Source organism: Oncorhynchus nerka, linkage group LG15 (genome assembly GCF_034236695.1).
Source record: "Oncorhynchus nerka isolate Pitt River linkage group LG15, Oner_Uvic_2.0, whole genome shotgun sequence".
Lineage (NCBI taxonomy): Eukaryota > Metazoa > Chordata > Actinopteri > Salmoniformes > Salmonidae > Oncorhynchus > Oncorhynchus nerka.
In genome coordinates this window covers 76,035,520-76,057,629 of record NC_088410.1, presented here as the reverse complement: position 1 = coordinate 76,057,629, position 22,110 = coordinate 76,035,520, and the positions used below count along the sequence as shown (strand labels likewise).

Here is a 22,110-nt window from a genome sequence, read left to right as displayed (position 1 = left end):
AGTCATTTAGCAGACGCTCTTATCCAGAGCGACTTACAAATTAGTGCGTTCACCTTAGACCCCCAATCAAACAATTGTTTGATTTCAGATGCAGCAATAAAAACACATAAGCTTACAGTAGCTGAGTGTCAACGAGGCAGCGACCATACTGTACCTACCTTCAATGGAGGACAGCTGTTTGGACACTTTAACCCTGTTTCAAAGAACCAGGAACAGATAGCAAACTGATAGCAATGGCACACTCCCACATAGTCCGACATGGACACTGGTATAGAAAGTTGAACATGTAATGGTACAATAGGTTCACTTACCTGTTTGACACCTTGGAAGCTGTATTGACTAATGCTTGAAATCCTATTTTACTTGTGTTCTTTGGTTTAATGTTGAACCACCCAAATTAACAGGAATCTTTAGTGTAGAACAGGTAACTTGGCAACAGGTGTTCTTAGGCAAACATTAGCCTTACTGTGACCAAGCCCGCTTAGGTGCTGTTTTTTAGGGCCAAAGTAATAGTCAATCTGAGCTCCAGATTGGATTATCTTAAATACGTAAATTCTGTTCCCTGAGAATAGCAATAAGGAATCTCTGTTGTCAGGTCAGATGCTCATTGTTAGATTCCCAAGTTAAACTAATACATTCAGCCAGATACCTTTCATTCCAAAGCTTGGGGACAGATGACTGCTGGACTCATTACCCAGGGATTCCTGTCTGCTGATTCAGGTTTACTGGATACGGATCATTTTCTTTATTGAGACATAAAGTCTGGGATTAGGTTTGTTTGTTTGCTAGTAAAATTACTTCACTCTGGTAATGGTAAACAAAGGGCCACAGACTTAACTGCCTGCCTCTCTCTGGGAAAGGCTGTTTCTGCTCAACCATCTGACAGACATTCATTGCCCATCCTCCAATCCCTATGGTAACCAAGCTGAGATGTGTTTAAAGGTGGTGCTCTACCTGGGGCATTGGGTCAGGGCAGGGTAAGTGGTGAATCAGGTACCTCTGTGCTGGAGTTAGCCTGGCCCATTAGGGATACTGGCCTGTCTACCCATGTCCCCTAAGACACTCTTTGTGCAACTGTCTGAGAGAGAGAAAGAGAACATACCATGAATGGATTTGCCCAACATCTTTATTAGCATTATTTGAAATGCTTGTAAAATATCCTCCACCCTCAGTAATCATAAACAGATTACAAATACTGGTAAATGGTTTTCAAATTGTTCAAATTATAATGTTACACGGACAGAAGAGCAAGTATATACATGGAGTTTTTTTTACCACATGCTTTGACACTCAAGACACATAGTTAATTCATTATCATCATCAATATCAGACACCATCTCATTAGACTTGTTTTTATTCATTGCACAAACTTTCCAAAAGTTGTACAAACCTGAATGACTTTGTTTATAGAATTCAAGACAGAGAAAACATGACAGATAACATGGAGGGTGTTCAGGAATGGTTATAAGTACAAGCTTGGCTGAGCTCACTGTTTTAATTGCAACTTAGTTATTCTGGCCCTTTTTCACTGGGGCCTAGCTAGCTAGCTCCAGGATGTGTATGAAATTATTATTTCATTTGAATCAAGAGCAAACATTTGTAAACAGAGCGGGTACAAACACTTTTCCCATTTACAATTGTTAACAACAACATCAAAAACTCCCCACAAATCAATACATAAAACCCATTTATGATCAAGGGCATCTTGTGTAACATGGCAGACAGCGAACAATTCTTCCTTAGTGCAGTGAAATAAAACTTGATACAATTTAAATAATCATTCTAAATATATAAAATAAAAACACATGTATTAAAATATAGTGTATACTATAAAGGATGTCTTGAAAAAAATATAAATAAATACAAGCGATGAAATAAAATTCTAATAATGAGGAATAAACTGCTACTGTTACCTTGCAGTAACGCTGAGATTAAATCCTGCCAGTTTCATAATTAGAATGTGCACAAACAAGCATAGAAACACATAGCACAACTTCATGCACTTTGTCAAGACTATATAGGAAACTTCAAGAATTATACAATTGTAGACCACATTTCTCTTCCACGACAGTACAAACCAGTTTGAAAAAGATGTCTCGTTAAAAAGGTCTGTGGCATTGCACCTAGCACAGAAAAAGATCAACTGTAAACAGACTCAAGCCACAGGCAATACAACATTCACGAAACAACATCTAAAAACGTAACTAAAATCTAGATTTGTGCAGTACTTCAAAATAGAACGCGTGGAACTGTATCAATCGACAACTTACCTTTTCTGGCACCAGAATATTTTTACCTAAGAACTGCATGTAGGTCATTTGGACACATTTTTTTATGTTTTTGCACAAACAGGACACCAACAACGTGATGCATCAGAGGATCAAACTGAGCTAGCCCCTCATGGCCCCTCCCTCCCTTCAACCCTTTCCTTCCTTAACCCCTGATTGAATTTGCCCTTATAGAACACTGATGTGCCAATCAGACTGCAAGGCTACATCTGATTGGAGTAGGAGGTGGGTTCGCCCACAGGACTGTATTCTGATGCCTGCTCCCGGTCTCCCTGGCCACTGTAGCCTCCTGACTGGTCGAAGCTGCCCTGGTTGTAGGGCTGCTGCTGGCTGAAGGTCGCGGCCTGTTTTTCGGGTGGCGCTCCAGCGTACCGAGCAGGTCCTCCCTTATGCCAGCCAGTCTCCTTGAAAACAAACCAGATGTTTCCTGCCCACAGGACGAAGTTTAGGAAGCCAAACACCTGGGGAGAGACAAAGTATATCACAACAAAACAAACCATACATGTGGTGTGTGTGTTGTGGTGTGGTAGTGTGTGGTTCAGTCTGTCGTACCACAGAGGTGTTAAGGCCTGACCAACGGGGTCCTTGCACTGAGCCACACTTGTTGGTCATGACCTTACAGGCAGATATGAGCTCCTGCACCTCATCTGGATCTGTGGCGACCTTGACGTCCGACAAGGCCTGGGCCCAGGCCGAAGAACTGACCAGCCACATGAAGGCGAACACCACGGTCACTATGAAGTCCTGAGAGGGGAGGGGGACATGTTACTGAATAGTGATCAAGTTGCTGTTTGCACAACCAGCAGATGTGAAAGGTGCAGGGACTGGGTACATTATACAAAATATATTGCAGCATGGAAGCAGTACAAACACATAGCATACTATCTTATTCAAAAGGAAATATAATCAGTGGAGGTTTGAACACGGAAAAGGTGAGCAGCTCACGATGAGAGGGCCTCGGTTGTTCTCTCGGTACTCGTTCTGGAAGAAGATGTAGACTATGGTGGCCATGAGGGAGTAGAGGAAGGCGAACACAGCAATGGTGACGAAGAACTCAGCTGAGGAAGAATAGTCCCCAATGAGGAAGAGACTCTCCCTCCTCCTCCCATCACACAGCGGAGCCTCAAAGGACACCTGGTGCAACCTGCCACAGAGTGGAGAAAAGAGGAGTCTAAAACACCTGTAGCCACTCTTTAAACAATGGAGAGATTAAGTCTGTTAAAAGACATCAACAGACTGCTGATGACCTTATTTTGTGTGTCTTGAGTGAATATTAGCAAAGCCACCACTGAAAGCATTTTAGACATCTTGTCTGGTGCTAATCACTACCCCTTTGTTTGGCTGCATAATAGCTTTCAGAGTGCCACACAGATGGATCTTAATTGGCTCGACTAAATCTTGCATATGGTGTTAGAATTTACATCTCAAATTGTCTCAAATATTATCCCGCTAGGCTGGTGTTGAAAAGCACATGTGTGCACACACACACATACACACAGAAACACAGACAGCAAAGGAATTTGAATGAGGAGCAACAGAGTTGGAGATGGCTCCTAATCTCTTTGGGTTCATTAAACATTCATGGGGCTGTGCTGGAAATTGAGAAAAAAAAACTCTAACCCAAATGTGCTTGTCCTCGAGTTGCATTACTATTATGTGTCTTAAATGTTACTAGAAAGTGTCTAGAAAGGGTCTTACCTAAAAGGATAGGCAAAATCGATGCCAATACTGAGGTTGCTGCTGGCCTTGTCAAGCTGACAGTCAACGCTAACCCGCAGCTGTCCACTGTAGCCTCCACATGTTGCAAATGCAAAAATGGCAAAAAGCTGTTGAGAGACAAACAAACAAAAACAACAAAATTATTGAATTGGAGTAATTAGTAGTTCAGGAGTAATTAGCATGATTATTTAAAGGCCCAATGTATCTGTTTTTTTTATTATCTCAATATCAAATCATTTCTGGTTAACAATTATATACATGTACCTTACTGTAATAGTTTTCCATTAAAATAGTCAAAAATAAACAATATTAGCTGTTTAGCAGAGGCTTGGCAGAGGCTTGGAACTGTCTTTATTGGTCCATTAAAGGCCTAGTGCAGTCAAAGATGAGATTTTTCCTGTGTGTTATATATATTTCCACACTGAGGTTGGAATAATACTGTGAAATTGTGAAAATGATGGTAATGTTTTTTTGTGTAAGAGCTGTTTGAAAAGACCACCTGAAATGTCAGCCTGTTTTGGTGGGATCGAGTTTTGGCCTGGATGGTGACATCACCGGGCGGGAAATTAGTTAGACCAATAAGACAGAGATCCAAACCTCTCTGGCAATAACAGCTGATTTTCAGTTTTCCCCTAACTAGTGTTAGCGCAATGATTGGAAGTCTATGAATATCTGCATGCTGCTAACGCTAGTTAGCATTGGCTCGTGAAACTCCACGACTTCATCTGATTCTGGGGAAGTAGATAATGGGCCTCATTGCCAAAATCCTGAAGTATGCCTTTAACTGAAAATGATTTGATATGGAGATTAAAATAGCTGCATGGCAAGACAAAACTCCAACCATGCAAAACCTGCTGGTTAGAAGGTCCTGTGTAAATTGTACTTTCTACCAGCAACTATGAGAAAATAACACTGATCAAATGTTCACACTTTTACAATGTTAGTTTCATCAGCTGTTGTACAATATGATACAGAACACAGGAAAAACAGCATTTTGAATGTAATGGGCTTAATGACTCATCTGTTGAAAGTCTGAGAGCGTATTGTGATCACTAAGAACACAAGGGCCTTGTTGTAATTTCCTCCCAATTATTTATGCATCCATCAGTTGTTAAGTCAAAGATAAACAAGAACACCAAAGCGTGCAGATCTAATCCCTCCCAAGGATTTTGTTGGTCTTCCAGCAGGCAAAGCAGTGCTCAATTTCAATTAGGCCCCCTCCCACACATACAGGTAATTCATATCCAGCACCACTCTCTCTGTGGTGGATTCTCACTGCAGTTAGACAAAGAGGCAGTGACATGGCTACGGCTACTGACAGCAATGTCTGGAGTACCCACCCACCAAAGAGCGAGACAGGTAGAGATAGCGAGACAGGCAGAGAAATAGGGAGAGAGAGAGAGAAAAGAAACCATTTTCAACGTGAACGACCTCTGTAAGTTACAGGCCTGATGAAGTATATTAGCTAAGCACTGAGAACAGAATGGGCTCATACTGAGAGGTTAGGCCTCTCACCGCCTGCTTGCAAAACTAATACAAAAGAAAAGTCTCATCATGAGTGGGAATTAGATTTCAGTAGATGACTCAGATGCCAATGTTCCGTTATGAAACAAACAGACACAGAAGAATTATTAACACTTGGACCTGGACCATTCCAGCAAGGATAATAGGGTAACAACATGCGGCATAAAAAACATCTGACAATATCAATCGCTCAAATCAGCTATCTGCTCCTTCAACCTGTAGCTACAGCTATAGTTCCAGACACGTCAGGTGTCTGGACACATAACATGCAAGAACAAAATACATTAGGTTTCTTTCACAAGACACCCATATAGCAGACGGCAGTCATTAGTACTGTACTGACAGACTGGAGAGAGAGAGCAGTCAGCGTGACAGAGACATCCTCTGTAGTCGTCTTGCGCCCAATGATGACCTCATCACCCGCAGACTCAAGAGAAATTGCTGGACATCATTAGACTTCCGCTCCACTTGGCATGCCCACAATGGGACCACAACTTCTCCTCTCCCAGGGGTGGCTGCAGAGACTGTAGATCCATCTCTGAAAAACGACTAGTGCTATGGAGATATGCATACACTGCCACACATACACATGACATAACATGCATATACACATACATCAACACACACACACACACACACACACACACACACACACACACACACACACACACACACACACACACACACACACACACACACACACACACACACACACTTGTCCAGTCTGTTGGCTGAAATATATATCAGGTTTGTTTCTATGGGGATCCTCCAAACAGAGCCTGAGAAATAATTCCCATGCTGCAACTGAGCCAAACACTCAACTACCATGAGAACTAGGAAACTTAGATTCACATGTATAAGCACTACTCATCCATAGTCTCATTTTCAGCCCTGCATCCAGAGCTCTGGGAGCAGTAATAGTTATCATTAGCAAGCTCATAATATAATTTGTCTGCGCAGACTGAATGATCCTCTATGTCTAACGTTTTGTTAAAATGAACCCACCAGTAGTAGAGCAGAGGAAAGGAGAGAAGGGAAGGATTGAGAGAGGCTCACTGTAAAGGGCGGCAGGGTAGCCTAGTGGTTAGAGCGTTGGACTAGTAACTGAAAGGTTGCAAGTGCATTTCCCCGAGCTGACAAGGTACAAATCTGTCGCTCTGCCCCTGAACAGGCAGCACTGTTCCTAGGCCGTCATTGAAAATAAGAATTTGTTCTTAACTGACTTGCCTAGTTAAATAAAGGTTAAAAAAAAAAAATATTATCTTGGTCAGAAGTAATTGAAAGGATGAGTAAAGGCACCGATGAGAGTTTACAGGCTGTAATTAGGCTAGAGCAGGGTTTCCCCCCACTAGGTGCACATTTGTTTTTTTTGCCCTAGCACTACACAGCTGATTGAAATCATCAAAGCTTGAATTTGTATTTATTTTACCTTTATTTAACTAGGCAAGTCAGTTAAGAACAAATTCTTATTTTTAATGACGGCCTAGGAACAGTGGGTTAACTGCCTGTTCAGGGGCAGAATGACAGATTTGTACCTTGTCAGCTCAGGGATTTGAACTTGCAACCTTCCGGTTACCAGTCCAACACCGGTTACTAACCACTAGGCTACCCTGCCGCCCCAGCTGTGTAGTGCTAGGGCAAAAACCAAAATGTGCACCTGGGGGGCCCAGGACCGAGTTTGGGAAACCCTGGGCTAGAGAGAGCAAGACATGATGGAAAGGCTCATTACTGCCTGCACTGAGAGAGGGTTATTAGTAAGCTCTCATATCTAGTCACTTCAAAGGACAACACAGGTATTTCTCCTCAGAAAGCCATGTAGTGGGACAGCAAGTCAAACCAGGAAGATAATGTAACAAACGGCAGGTAGGAAAGTGAACCCGGGTCTCTGGCGTGAAAGGCAAACACCCTAAACATCACGTCAATAGAGTTAACCCACCTGGTGGGAATTGTAATGTGGCTCATATAGCGAGGATCGCTACAATATCTTACAGACCAATGTGAAACTGATGCTGGATTGAACAGAAGTGTCGCACTAAGAATTACACATCTCCATTTACATTGCACCAACTTTAGTTGATCATGCAGAACATTACACAGCCTAATCACTCTGTCAACTTATCTAAATCTCAACAATTTTGCAATTATTTCTTAAGGGAGAGGCATGGTATTCTCTTATCATTAGGACCTCAATGCTGAAATACATTTGTTGAATTTCATTAAACATTTTGTAACTGAATATCTGACCACACCTAATCAACTGCAGTATGTAGAGTGTATGAAAATGTAACTTACCGGTGCAAATATAACCATACACATTTGAAAAGAAAATTACAATCCAACTTTGTTACACAAAATGTTTTCTAGTAGCTCTCACTCTCATCCCGTGAAACCGAAGAAGATGCTCCCCAGAGACTGAACAGGGTTGTGTGTTTTCTACCTCTCTCTCTTTCTCCCTCCCTCCCTTTTTCATAAAGTAAAACAACGAATATTGTGAGAGAGAAAAGTGATATGAAAAAAGCGAGACACGGGATAAAGAGAGAGAGATATGGATATGATGTCACCTATCAGTTTCTTTATTCAGTGTGTTCTCTTCTTACCCCAGCTGAAGATAGGACTCCACACACACACACACACACACACACACACACACACACACACACACACACACACACACACACACACACACACACACACACACACACACACACACACACACACACACACACACACACCTAGCTATAATGTACACAAAACCATACCACAGGAACCCCAGAACATGCCATAAACAACCTCACAACATCAATAACCTACACAACTACAACATTCTGAGCACCACCAGCTAACGTTCTCTTCCAATGACATTGATGTACAGTACCAGTCATAAGTTTGGACACACCCTACTAATTCAATGTTTTTATTTACATATCTTGATTTGTTTAACACTTTTATGGTAACTAAATGATTCCATGTGTTATTTCATAGTGTTGATGTCTTCACTAATAATCTACAATGTTGAAAATAGTACAAATAAAGACAAACCCTGGAATGAGTAGGTGTGTTCAAACTTATGACTGGTACTGTAAGTGCACAGAAACACCACTCAAACCAGACCTAAATGAGTCTGAGGAAATGCTGCCATTAGAGAAAACAATATCCGTAATCACAGACCCAACAGGGAGAGTTTCATTAGGCAAGAATTATAATTCTGTAGCAGTTGAGGAAGACCAGCTAGAGTGGGGCTTGACCCAGCAACCCTGCAGTAACAGGGCAATCACACAACCTACGCCATAAAGATCCAGACCTCTTGCCAGCGGCTGTACTACGCTTACGTACTTAGGTGTTACAAAACTGTGATGTCTAAGATTGAATCATTGAGGGAGATATGAGAGTTAGTAGGGAGTGGGGTAAGAAGCCATTTTTTACAGGGAAATATAGTATTCTTTCTAACAAAGATGTCTCCATATACACTACATGGCCAAAATTATGTGGAGACCTGCTCGATGAACTTCTCATTCCAAAATCATGGGCATTAATATGGAGTTGGTCACCCCTTTGCTGCTTTAACAGCCTCCACTCTTCTGACCTGCTTCCATTCAGCCACAAGTGCATTTGTGAGGTTGGGCACTGATGTTGGATGATTAGGCCTGGCTCGCAGTCTGTGTTCCAATTAATCCCAAAGGTGTTTGCTGGAGTTGAGGGCAGGGCTATGTGCAGGCCAGTCAATTTCGTCCCCACCGATCTCGACAAACCATTTCTATATAGACCTCACTTTGTGCATGGGGACATTGTCATGCTGAAACAGGAAAGGGCCTTCCCCAAACTTTTGCAACAAAGTTGGACGCACAAAATCATCTAAAATATAATTGTATGCTGCAATTCATTTCACTGGAACTATAGGGCCTAGTCCGAACCATGAAAAACAGCCCTAGACCATTATTCCACCTCCACCAAACTTTACAGTTGGCACTATGCATTGGGGCAGATAGCATTCTCCTGGCATCCTCCAAACTCACATTCGTCCATCGGACTGCCAGATGGTGAAGCGTGATTCATCACTCCAGAGAACGTGTTTCCACTGCTCCAGAGTCCAATGATGGTGAGCTTTACACCACTCCAGCCGATGCTTGGCATTGCGCATGGAGATCTTAGGCTTTTCTGTGGCTGCTCGGCCATGAAAACCCATTTCATGAAGCTCCCGACAAACAGTTATTGTGCTGACGTTGCTTCCAGAGGCTGTTTGGAACTCGGTAGTGAGTGTTGCAACAGAGGATAGACGATTTTTACTCGCTACAGCACTTCAGCACTCGGCGGTCCCGTTCTGTGAGATTGTGTGACCTACTACTTCGCGGCTGAGCTGTTGTTGCTCCTCAACGTTTCCACTCCACAATAGCAGCACATACAGTTGACCGGGGCAGCTCTAGCAGTGCAGAAATTTGACGAACTAAATTGTTGGAAAGGTGGCATCCTATGACGGTGTCACGTTAAAAGTCACTGAGCTCTTCAGTAGGGGCCTACTGCCAATGTTTGTCTATGGAGATTGCATGGCTGTGTGGTCAGTAACGGGTATGGCTCGAATAGCCAAATCCACTCATTTGAAGAGGTGTCCACATACTTTTGGTCATATAGTGTATTTCAGGATGTTGTGTATCCCTAAAAATAATCTGAATTAATGTAAACAATACAGTTTTGAAAGCATAGCTTGTCCAAAGAAAGAGGTCTCTTGGCACAACTTACACAACAGGCATGGGGCAAATTAAGCTGCAGGACAGGGTAAGTTACACTGCCTACACATTTCTGTAATGAATGAAATTGTAGGGACCGACACTGGAGATGAGAAGCAGGTACGGGGAGTCAAACATTTAATCAGGAACAGACATGAAACAAGACAGGAGCAGCGTCAGCACACGGGTATACAAAGACAAATAACAATCAATGCAGAAGCAGGGAACAGAGCAGGGAACCAGACAGATATAGGGAAGGTAATGACAGATCAAATCAAATCAAATTGTATTTGTCACATACACATGGTTAGCAGATGTTAATGCGAGTGTAGCGAAATGCTTGTGCTTCTAGTTCCGACAATGCAGTAATAACCAACAAGTAATCTAGCTAACAATTCCAAAACTACTACCTTATAGACACAAGTGTAAGGGGATAAAGAATATGTACATAAGATATATGAATGAGTGATGGTACAGAGCGGCATAGGCAAGATACAGTAGATGGTATCGAGTACAGTATATACATATGAGATGAGTATGTAAACAAAGTGGAATAGTTAAAGTGGCTAGTGATACATGTATTACATAAAGATGCAGTAGATGATATAGAGTACAGTATATACGTATACATATGAGATGAATAATGTAGGGTATGTAAACATTATATTAGGTAGCATTGTTTAAAGTGGCTAGTGATATATTTTACATCATTTCCCATCAATTCCCATTATTAAAGTGGCTGGAGTTGAGTCAGTGTGTTGGCAGCAGCCACTCAATGTTAGTGGTGGCTGTTTAACAGTCTGATGGTCTTGAGATAGAAGCTGTTTTTCAGTCTCTCGGTCCCAGCTTTGATGCACCTGTACTGACCTCGCCTTCTGGATGATAGCGGGGTGAACAGGCAGTGGCTCGGGTGGTTGTTGTCCTTGATGATCTTTATGGCCTTCCTGTAACATCGGGTGGTGTAGGTGTCCTGGAGGGCAGGTAGTTTGCCCCCGGTGATGCGTTGTGCAGACCTCACTACCCTCTGGAGAGCCTTACGGTTGTGGGTGGAGCAGTTGCCGTACCAGGCGGTGATACAGCCCGCCAGGATGCTCTCGATTGGGCATCTGTAGAAGTTTGTGAGTGCTTTTGGTGACAAGCCGAATTTCTTCAGCCTCCTGAGGTTGAAGAGGCGCTGCTGCGCCTTCTTCACGATGCTGTCTATGTGGGTGGACCAATTCAGTTTGTCTGTGATGCTTTTTGTGCTCCCGAACCCTACGGCCCAGGGGACTGCAGCAGAGGAGGCTGGTGGGATGAGCTATAGGAGGACGGACTCTTTGTAATGGCTGGAATGGAATTAACGGAATGGAGTCAAACGTGGTTTCCATATGTTTGATGTATTTGATTCCGTTCCAATGATACTTCAGCCATTCCAATGAGTCCGTCCTCCTATAGCTCCCCCCACCAGCCTCCACTGGATTTCAGATATAAAAGGGTGGCTGAATCTGTTTTAAAAAGAACAAAGAAAGTTTCAGGAAACTAAAAATTGTCCTTCATCTGAGGCCAGGACTAATGGGGTGTTACCAACTCTATCTGGGACTATAGGGAGAAATCACAGGCTGTGACAAATGCAGGTCTGCAGTTTAATATCGCATAGGTTATCATTGCCATTGTAAAAATACAAACCCTCTGTGGCAATGGTAGAAGAGAATCCTACAGCTATAGGGGAAAAACTGTGGTTCCGTGTATTGATTGGTATCGGGTATATTTCATGACGTAATGACAACTATATTAAAGACAGAAAGAAAGCAAAAGCCCCCCTCCAACATCACAAGACCATCTCTTTCCTAGAACCAACGAGGGAAACTGAAAAAAAAGGGCGTCCACGGAACACATGTAGATGGAAACTTGAATCAGGCATCAACAAATCAGACATAGGATGGAAGAAATCAGAGAGAACTGCCCAGAACAGAGTGTGATGGACACTTGTTGGATTATTACTTTGTTTCTGCCTCCGTGGTTTGAAGAAAGTATATTGTACTACTTCAGATATGCACTGCCAAAAAAAAAACGTTGATTTCATGTATTCATTTGTATCTGGTATATTTCATGACAACAAAATGAAAGACAGAAAGCAAAACATCAAACATCCCTTTGAAGGAACAACTTTCTGTAGTTCTCCAGTGAGATGCTTTTTAATACCTATGAAAAGGTATATAGAAGTTAAACCTCACGAGTCAGATTAGTGTCAAAAAACTGGACTTGGCAGCTTGGAGGAAGTTATATCACTCCTAGTAGTCTACACCACTGCACACAGAAGCTCTGCTCCAAACTCAGCCTTGAACATCATCTATCATCTCACTATCTGTCTCAGACCAGGTACAGTATATGTATCCAGATCCAATGATAAATTATGTAACACATTTCCTCTGCCATCACATTACAATCTACCTCCCATGAAAGTACAGAAGAGAATGACCATTAGCTGCTGTGGGCCTGCAGGTCTGGAATTGGAGGTGAGGGCCGAGGGCTGAGGGCAAAAGTTATGGAGCCTGGGGAAAGAAAGTGTGTCAAGCTCTCCTCCTACAAAGATATTGATCGAAGAAAGTTTTTCACAATGTATAATGAACAAGGAGGTTTTCTTGGTTTAGAGTAACAGATGAGTACAATATATTGTAAACAGAAGGAGAACTAGCTACATCCCAAACATCCCCTTTTACTTCACCCTGGCTGCCTCTTCTAATTGAAAAACGTATCTTTGAGGATGTCAGGAGGAGAACATGTGTCACGGATCAGACATACTCTCCAAAAGCCCCCCTCCAACATCACAAGACCATAACTTACTTGGAATCCACAAGGGAAATGGAAAAAGAGGCCGCCCACGGAACACATGTTGATGAAAGGCTGAATCGGGCATCAACAAAACAGACATAGGATGGAAGAAATCAGAGAGAAATGCCCAGAACAGAGTGGGATGGACATTAGTGGTCCATGGCCTATGTTCCCTAAGGAGCGATGGGCCTATAACTGGTTGGATTATTACTTTGTTTTTGCCTCCGTGGTTTGAAGAAAGTGTGTTGTACTACTTCAGATATGCACTACAAAGATGCATCTCAATAGTTATTTCCTTGTATCCTCTCCTTCATACACACTGATCTGAAAAGGTATGACTGTAACAACTGCTCGCTGAAGGAGGGAAAGAGGTACAGTGCCTTCAGTAAGTATTCAGACCCCTTGACTTTTTCCAAATTTTGTTACGTTACAGCCTTAAACTTAAAATGTACTAAATAAATAAAAAGAATCAGCAATCTACACACAATACCCCATAATGTATTGTCCTGAATCTTCGTCATAGGAATCACTCGGATTGCCTGCTTCTGGAGAGGGGATGATATTTCCTGCATCAACATGGGCGCTCAGGTCTTGGGATCAGTCGATGTGATGACGCTGCAGAAGCGTGGGGGACACACAACAAATTGCAGCCTGTACCAATGTTCGCTCTAATTCTTTTCGGCACTGAGCAAATTTCAGGTCCGCTGAGCGCAAACTTGAACATTGTGAAAATTCTGTGAACACTGTGGCTGTAACCACCTTATGTTCCAGTTTTAACAGTGGCCAAGTAGGCTACTATGGCTATTTAATCATAATGTAGGCCTACCAGAGTGGCCAGTAGTGAAAAGTACTGAAGGAAAAATACTTTAAAGTAGTACATACGTAGTTTTTTGGGCTTACTTTACTTTACTATTTATATTTTTTACAACTTTTACTTCACTACATAACTAAAGAAAATTATTTACTTTCTACGCCTTACATTTTTCCTGACACCCAAAAGCACTCGTGACATTTTGAATGCTTAGCAGGACAGGAAAATGGTCCAATTCCCCCACTTATCAAGAGAACATCCCTGGTCATCCCTACTGCCTCTGATCTGGCAGACTCATGAAACACAAATAAGGTCACAGTTATGAAAACTAAGGACACTAAAGAGGCCTTTCTAATGACTCTGAAAAACCCCAACGAAAGATGCCCAGGGTCCCTGCTCATCTGCGTGAATGTGCCTTAGGCATGCTGCTATACATTTGGGGGGCTATACATTTGGGTGAGTTTTTTTGTCACTTGAGTAGCCTCGTTTCACTGCCAAAAACAAAATAAAACCATCTAGTGTTCAGCGAAATAACAACACAATGTCAAATACAGGTAGTCAAATATTTAACATCCGATCACATTAACCGTTACTCTCTCGCGGGAATTCCACTAACGGTCCGTATGTAGCCAAACGTAGCTGCTGCTCATGTTGGTATCTGTACTGATGGCGCAAAAGCCATGACAGGGAGACATATTGGACTGGTAACGTGCGTGCAAGCAGTTTCTCCCGACGCCACTTGGGTGCACTGCAGCATCCACCAAGAGGCTCTTGCTGCCAAGGGAATGCCTGACAGCTTGAAAGACGTTTTAAAGCAAGGCCCCTGAACTCTTGTGTATTTGCTGCACTATGCAATGATATGGGCAGCGACCATATAACGCTTTTACAACATACAGAAGTGCGCTGGTTATCAAGGGGCAAAGTATTGACATGTTTTTTTTAAATTGAGAGACGAGCTTAAAGTTTTCTTTACTGACCATCATTTTCACTTGTCTGACCGCTTGCATGATGATGAGTTTCTCACATGACTGGGTGATGTATTGTCTCGCCTCAATGATCTGAATCTAGGATTACAGAGACTCTCCACAACTATATTCAATGTGCGGGACAAAATTGAGGCTATGATTAAGAAGTTGGAGCTCTTCTCTGTCTGCATTAATAAGGACAACACACAGGTCTTTCCATCTTTGTATGAGTTTTTCTGTGCAAATGAACTCAAGCTTACGGACAATGTCAAATGTGATATAGCGAAGCACCTGTGTGAGTTGGGTGCACAATTACACAGGTACCCAAAATGGATGACACAAACAACTGGACTCGTTATCCCTTTCATGCCCCTGCCTCCAGTCCACTTACCGATATCTGAACAAGAGAGCCTCATCGAAATTGCAACATGCGGTTCTGTGAAAATGTAATCAGAAGCCACTGACAGACTTCTGGATTGGGCTGTGCTCAGAGTATTCCGCTGTTAAGACACTGATGCCCTTTGCAACCACGTACCTATGTGAAAGTGGATTCTTGGCCCTCACTAGCATGAAAACTAAATACAGGCACAGACTGTGTGTGGAAAATGATTTAAGACTGAGACTCTCTCTAATACAACACAACATTGCAGAGTTATGTGCATCCTTTCAAGCACACCCTTCTCATTAACCTGTGGTGAGTTATTCACAATTTTCGATGAACAAATAAATATGTAAGATGGTTAAATAAAGAGCAAAATTATTGATTATTATTATATTATTATTTGTGCCCTGGTCCTATAGGAGCTCTTTTTCACTTCACACGAGCCGGGTGGTGACAAAAACTCACACTCATTCTTATGTTTAATAAATGTATCGTATAGTGTGTGTGTGGCAGGCTTACAATGATGGCAAATAACAACATTTGAGAGTGAGCTGACCCTGGATGCTAGAGGCGGTACGTAGCTGGAGGTTGAATGTTTGAAGGGGTACAGGACTATAAAAGGTTTGGGAACCACTGCACTACACTACACTAGTTTGTTTAGTCACATAAACTGAAATTAGGCAGTTTTAGCAACCAGGAAATGGTGGACCGATTTCTGCATAGTGTCACTTTAACAAAACGGGAAAACTCTAGAAAGTTGAGTGAAGTTCAATCTTGTGCTTCTCTGAGCAGGCTGATATTTATTCTGCACGGCAGTCCGAGGGAAGAGGAACATTGGCCCTGTACCCAGATGTCATTGTTTGCATGGCAACACTGTGCATGCGCACCATTGGTCGGAGCAGACAGCAAGCCTCCCGTGAAGGGGCGGGACGTTACCTTATGGACTGGGAGAGATTGGTTCTTCTTCCATTTCCCCCCCCCACTCTGGACAACCGTGTGTCTAAATGTGGAGAAGGGACAACTTTCATCGAACTCACATATGGGAGACACACCACTTTTGACACCCGTGAAGACTGCTTAACAAGTCAAATAATAAGCTGCATGGACTTACTCTGTGTGCAATAATAGTGTTTAACATGATTTTTGAATGACTACCTCATCTCAATACCCCACACATACAATTATATGTAAGGTTCCTCAGTCAAACAGTGAATTTCAAACACAGATTCAACCACAAAGATTAGGGAGATTTTCCAATGCCTCGCAAAGAAAGGCACCTACAGTATTGGTAGATTTCTTAAAAGAATAGCAGATATTTAATATTTAATTTAACCTTTATTTAACCAGGCAAGTCAGTTAAGAACACATTCTTATTTTCAATGACGGCCTGGGAACAGTGGGTTAACTGCCTGTTCAGGGGCAGAACGACAGATTTGTACCTTGTCAGCTCGGGGGTTTGAACTCGCAACCTTCCGGTTACTAGTCCAACGCTCTAACCACTAGGCTACTGTACCTTTGAGCATGGAGAAGTTATTAATTACACTTTGGATGGTGTATCAATACACCTAGTCACTACAAAGATACAGGCCTCCTTCCTAACTCAGTTGCCGAAGAGGAAGGAAACCGCTCAGGGATTTCACCAATGGTGACTTTAAAACAGATACAGAGTTTAATAGCTGTGATAGGAGAAAACTGAGGATGGATCAACAACATTATAGTTACTCCACAATACTCACCTAATTGACAGAGTGACAAGAAGGAAGCCTGTACAGAATATAAATGTTCCAAAATATGCATCCTGTTCGCAATAAGGCACTAAAGTAATACTGCAAAACATTTGGCAAAGTGCTTAACTTTTTGTCCTGAATACAAAGGGTTATGTTTGTGGCAAATCCAATACAACACATTACTGAGTATCATGTTATGGCTATGCTTGTAGTCATTAAGGACTGCTGAGTATTTCAGAATAAAAAAGAAACAGAATGGAGATAAGCACAGGCAAAATCCTAGAGGAAACCCGGTTCAGTCTGCTTTCCACCAGACCCTTTCAGCAGGACAATAACCTAAAACACAAGGTCAATTCTACACTGGAATTACTTACCAAGAAGAAAGTGAATGTTCCTGAGTGGCTGAGTTTTGACTTAAATCTACTTAAAAATCTATGGCAAGACCTGAAAATGGTTGTCTAGTAATGATCAACAACCAATTTGACAGAAATTGAGAATTTTTAAAAGAATAGTGGGAAAATGTTGCACAATCCAGGTGTGGAAAGCTCTTAGAGACTTACCCAGAAAGACCCTGTAATTGCAGCCAAAGGTGCTTCTACAAAGTATTGACTCAAGGGTGTGAATTCTTCTGTAAATTAGATATTTCTGTATTTCAATTTCAATACATTTACTAAAATGTGGAATAAGTCAAGGGGCATGAATACTTTCTTACGGCACTGTACAAGACAACCAATGTGAGTATCTTTTAATTCATTGGGGCAACCCATCTTCTTAGCCTTCATCGTTTTGGTCTCATTAACCATCTTACTTATTGCTATAGCCAGGCTAAGCAATTCGAACAATAACTACGTTTTTGATTAGGACATTTCTGAGAACCATTCAAACTTCAGCAAACAACGTCCAGGGGGTGAGCATGCTCTACCACTAAGGGACAGTTAAGTTGGTGCAACGTAAGACAGTCTCGTGTTCCAATTCTTTGTTTTAATAGCCGGGCAGCCGAGCGGAAATGGAGGAAAACTCGCCTCCCTGCGGACCTGGCATCCTTTCACTCCCTCCTCTCTACATTTTCCTCTTCTCTCTCTGCTGCTAAAGCCACTTTCTACCACTCTAAATTCCAAGCATCTGCCTCTAACCCTAGGAAGCTCTTTGCCACCTTCTCCTCCCTCCTGAATCCTCCTCCCCCTCCCCCCCCTCCTCCCTCTCTGCAGATGACTTCGTCAACCATTTTGAAAAGAAGGTCGACGACATCCGATCCTCGTTTGCTAAGTCAAACGACACCGCTGGTTCTGCTCACACTGCCCTACCCTGTGCTCTGACCTCTTTCTCCCCTCTCTCTCCAGATGAAATCTCGCGTCTTGTGACGGCCGGCCGCCCAACAACCTGCCCGCTTGACCCTATCCCCTCCTCTCTTCTCCAGACCATTTCCGGAGACCTTCTCCCTTACCTCACCTCGCTCATCAACTCATCCCTGACCGCTGGCTACGTCCCTTCCGTCTTCAAGAGAGCGAGAGTTGCACCCCTTCTGAAAAAACCTACACTCGATCCCTCCGATGTCAACAACTACAGACCAGTATCCCTTCTCTCTTTTCTCTCCAAAACTCTTGAACGTGCCGTCCTTGGCCAGCTCTCCCGCTATCTCTCTCAGATTGACCTTCTTGATCCAAATCAGTCAGGTTTCAAGACTAGTCATTCAACTGAGACTGCTCTTCTCTGTATCACGGAGGCGCTCCGCACTGCTAAAGCTAACTCTCTCTCCTCTGCTCTCATCCTTCTAGACCTATCGGCTGCCTTCGATACTGTGAACCATCAGATCCTCCTCTCCACCCTCTCCGAGTTGGGCATCTCCGGCGCGGCCCACGCTTGGATTGCGTCCTACCTGACAGGTCGCTCCTACCAGGTGGCGTGGCGAGAATCTGTCTCCTCACCACGTGCTCTCACCACTGGTGTCCCCCAGGGCTCTGTTCTAGGCCCTCTCCTATTCTCGCTATACACCAAGTCACTTGGCTCTGTCATAACCTCACATGGTCTCTACTATCATTGCTATGCAGACGACACACAATTAATCTTCTTCTTTTCCCCCTTCTGATGACCAGGTGGCGAATCGCATCTCTGCATGTCTGGCAGACATATCAGTGTGGATGACGGATCACCACCTCAAGCTGAACCTCGGCAAGACGGAGCTGCTCTTCCTCCCGGGGAAGGACTGCCCGTTCCATGATCTCGCCATCACGGTTGACAACTCCATTGTGTCCTCCTCCCAGAGCGCTAAGAACCTTGGCGTGATCCTGGACAACACCCTGTCGTTCTCAAATAACATCAAGGCGGTGGCCCGTTCCTGTAGGTTCATGCTCTACAACATCCGCAGAATACGACCCTGCCTCACACAGGAAGCGGCGCAGGTCCTAATCCAGGCACTTGTCGTCTCCCGTCTGGATTACTGCAACTCGCTGTTGGCTGGGCTCCCTGCCTGTGCCATTAAACCCCTACAACTCATCCAGAACGCCGCAGCCCGTCTGGTGTTCAACCTTCCCAAGTTCTCTCACGTCACCCCGCTCCTCCGCTCTCTCCACTGGCTTCCAGTTGAAGCTCGCATCCGCTACAAGACCATGGTGCTTGCCTACGGAGCTGTGAGGGGAACGGCACCTCAGTACCTCCAGGCTCTGATCAGGCCCTACACCCAAACAAGGGCACTGCGTTCATCCACCTCTGGCCTGCTCGCCTCCCTACCACTGAGGAAGTACAGTTCCCGCTCAGCCCAGTCAAAACTGTTCGCTGCTCTGGCCCCACAATGGTGGAACAAACTCCCTCACGACGCCAGGACAGCGGAGTCAATCACCACCTTCCGGAGACACCTGAAACCCCACCTCTTTAAGGAATACCTAGGATAGGATAAAGTAATCCTTCTCACCCCCCTTAAAAGATTTAGATGCACTATTGTAAAGTGGCTGTTCCACTGGATGTCATAAGGTGAATGCACCAATTTGTAAGTCGCTCTGGATAAGAGCGTCTGCTAAATGACTTAAATGTAAATGTAAATGTGAATCGTTCCTCTTCATGCAAATGTGGTCGAATAATTGAAGAAATGAATCCAAGCCTTACTCTTATCACCTTGAGGCACGGATTTCATGGCCTTGTCAGGCGTGATTGTAGATCCTTCAAACAAAGTTGTAAGAGTGCAACTTCCCCCATGGTATGTTGTACCGAAGTTGACTAACTGGAAGCGAAACATACTTTCTTTCTCCATGACAGAGGTAGAGTCCCCCCAAGAGGTAAAAAGAGAAGCAGCAGTACTTCCGCTACAAGTCCCTCTCCCTGCCTGTCAGCAGCACACACCATTTCCTCTTCTCTATCGTGGTCTCTCCAAGCCCATTTTCCATATAAAGCTCTTTGCCTGCAGGCTCCTCAAAACCATGATCACCATAATCAGAGCTGACACCTACGTAGTATGCAGCTCCAGTCTGCCATTACAGGCAGCTGGATGGCCAGTTTACCAAAAGGAGGCGAGGTTACAGCTTGATGTCAATGGCATTCAACTCCTGGAGGGGCTAATTACATTTGGTATGCCATTATCAGATTATGCAGCTTGACCTCACACATTCATCTGGGTACGAGCATCAACATTGACTTACACGTGCACAACTACAGAATATGAGTCACATATAAACATGCACAAGTGCAAACATGCACACACATCTGCACACATTCATACACACATACAGTAACAGTCAAAAGTTTGGACACACCTAGTCATTCAAGGGTTTTTCTTTATTTTTACTATTTTCTATATTGTAGAATAACAGTGAAGACATCAAAACCGTTAATAACACATATGGAATCTTGTAGTAACCAAAAATGTATTAAACAAATCAAAATATATTTTATATTTTTCAAAGTATCCACCCTTTGCCTTGATGACAGCTGTCAAAGGATGGCATTTGTTTTACATTATTATTATTATGATTTTTTTTCACCTTTATTTAACCAGGTAGGCTAGTTGAGAACAAGTTCTCATTTGCAACTGCGACCTGGCCAAGATAAAGCATAGCAGTTCGACACATACAACAACACAGAGTTACACATGGAATGAACAAAACATACAGTCAATAATACAGTAGAAAAAAAAAGAAAAAGTCTGGAATGAAGATATATCTAGGACATACATAACCTTGGGAAATCAAATTGGTCAAGGCATTCAAAACTGTTACAAACGAGAGTAAAAATGCATGCTTGAACTGATGTATAATAACTGAACATCTCATATACTGTACACTACCACAGCCATTATTATCAGGTGATCTGTGCACCTTGTGGTGGTAAATGGACATTGAGGAAAGCTGGTTGGAGGCGTAGTAGGTACACTGGACAGTTCAGTAGGGTTTCCAGTAATGTGTTCCTGGTTAGGTCCCTGCCTGAGACAGCCTAATCTCATCTCCTTCTTTTAATTAACTGAGCTGCTCATAGCCATCCAGCAACTAATGCTTCATATATACACAGTGTGTGTGTGCATGTCAAATCAAATCACATTTTATTTGTCACATCTGCCAAATAGAACAGGTGTAGTAGACCTTACCGCGAAATGCTTACTTATAAGCCCTTAACCAACAATGTGGTTCAAGAAATAGAGTTAAGAAAATATTTACTAAATAAAATAAAGTAAACAAATATATATATAATCAAAAAGTAACACAAGAAAATTACATAAGAAAATTACATAACAAGAACGAGGCTACATTTATTTAATTTGATTTCGCCTTTATTTAATCAGATAAGCCAGTTGAGAACAATTTCTCATTTACAACTGTGACCTGGCCAAGATAAAGCAAAGCTGTGCGACAAAAACAACAACACAGAGTTACACATACACAAACATAGAGTCAATAACACAATAGAAAAATAGATGTACAGTGTGTGCAAATGTAGAAGAGTAGGGAGGTAAGGCAATAAATAGGTAAAATAATCACAATTTAGCGTTAACACTGGCGTGATAGATGACGATTTGCAAGTAGTGATACTGTGGTGCAAAAGAGCAAGTGGATAAATAACAACTGAGGTAGTTGGGTGTGCTATTTACAGATTGGCTGTGTACAGGTACAGTGATCGATAAGCTGCTCTGACAGCTGATGCTTACAGTTAGAGAGGGATAAGACTCCAGCTTCAGTGAT

General features: G+C 42.8%; 1 protein-coding gene across 1 annotated transcript in view; it reads right to left on the bottom strand.

Annotated features, from left to right (window-relative positions):
* Positions 1-1,123: 1,123 nt before the first annotated feature.
* The window catches only part of LOC115143738 (synaptoporin-like), a 40,957-nt gene continuing 19,970 nt past the window's right edge, over positions 1,124-22,110 (bottom strand). Inside the window, exons 3-6 of the mRNA XM_029684213.2 lie at positions 3,987-4,114; positions 3,234-3,432; positions 2,841-3,032; positions 1,124-2,749 (exon numbers count right to left, since the gene is read on the bottom strand). Of these exons, the coding sequence (XP_029540073.1) occupies positions 2,492-2,749; positions 2,841-3,032; positions 3,234-3,432; positions 3,987-4,114 (777 nt within the window). The 3' untranslated portion in view covers positions 1,124-2,491. The remainder of the gene's footprint in view (positions 2,750-2,840; positions 3,033-3,233; positions 3,433-3,986; positions 4,115-22,110) is intronic.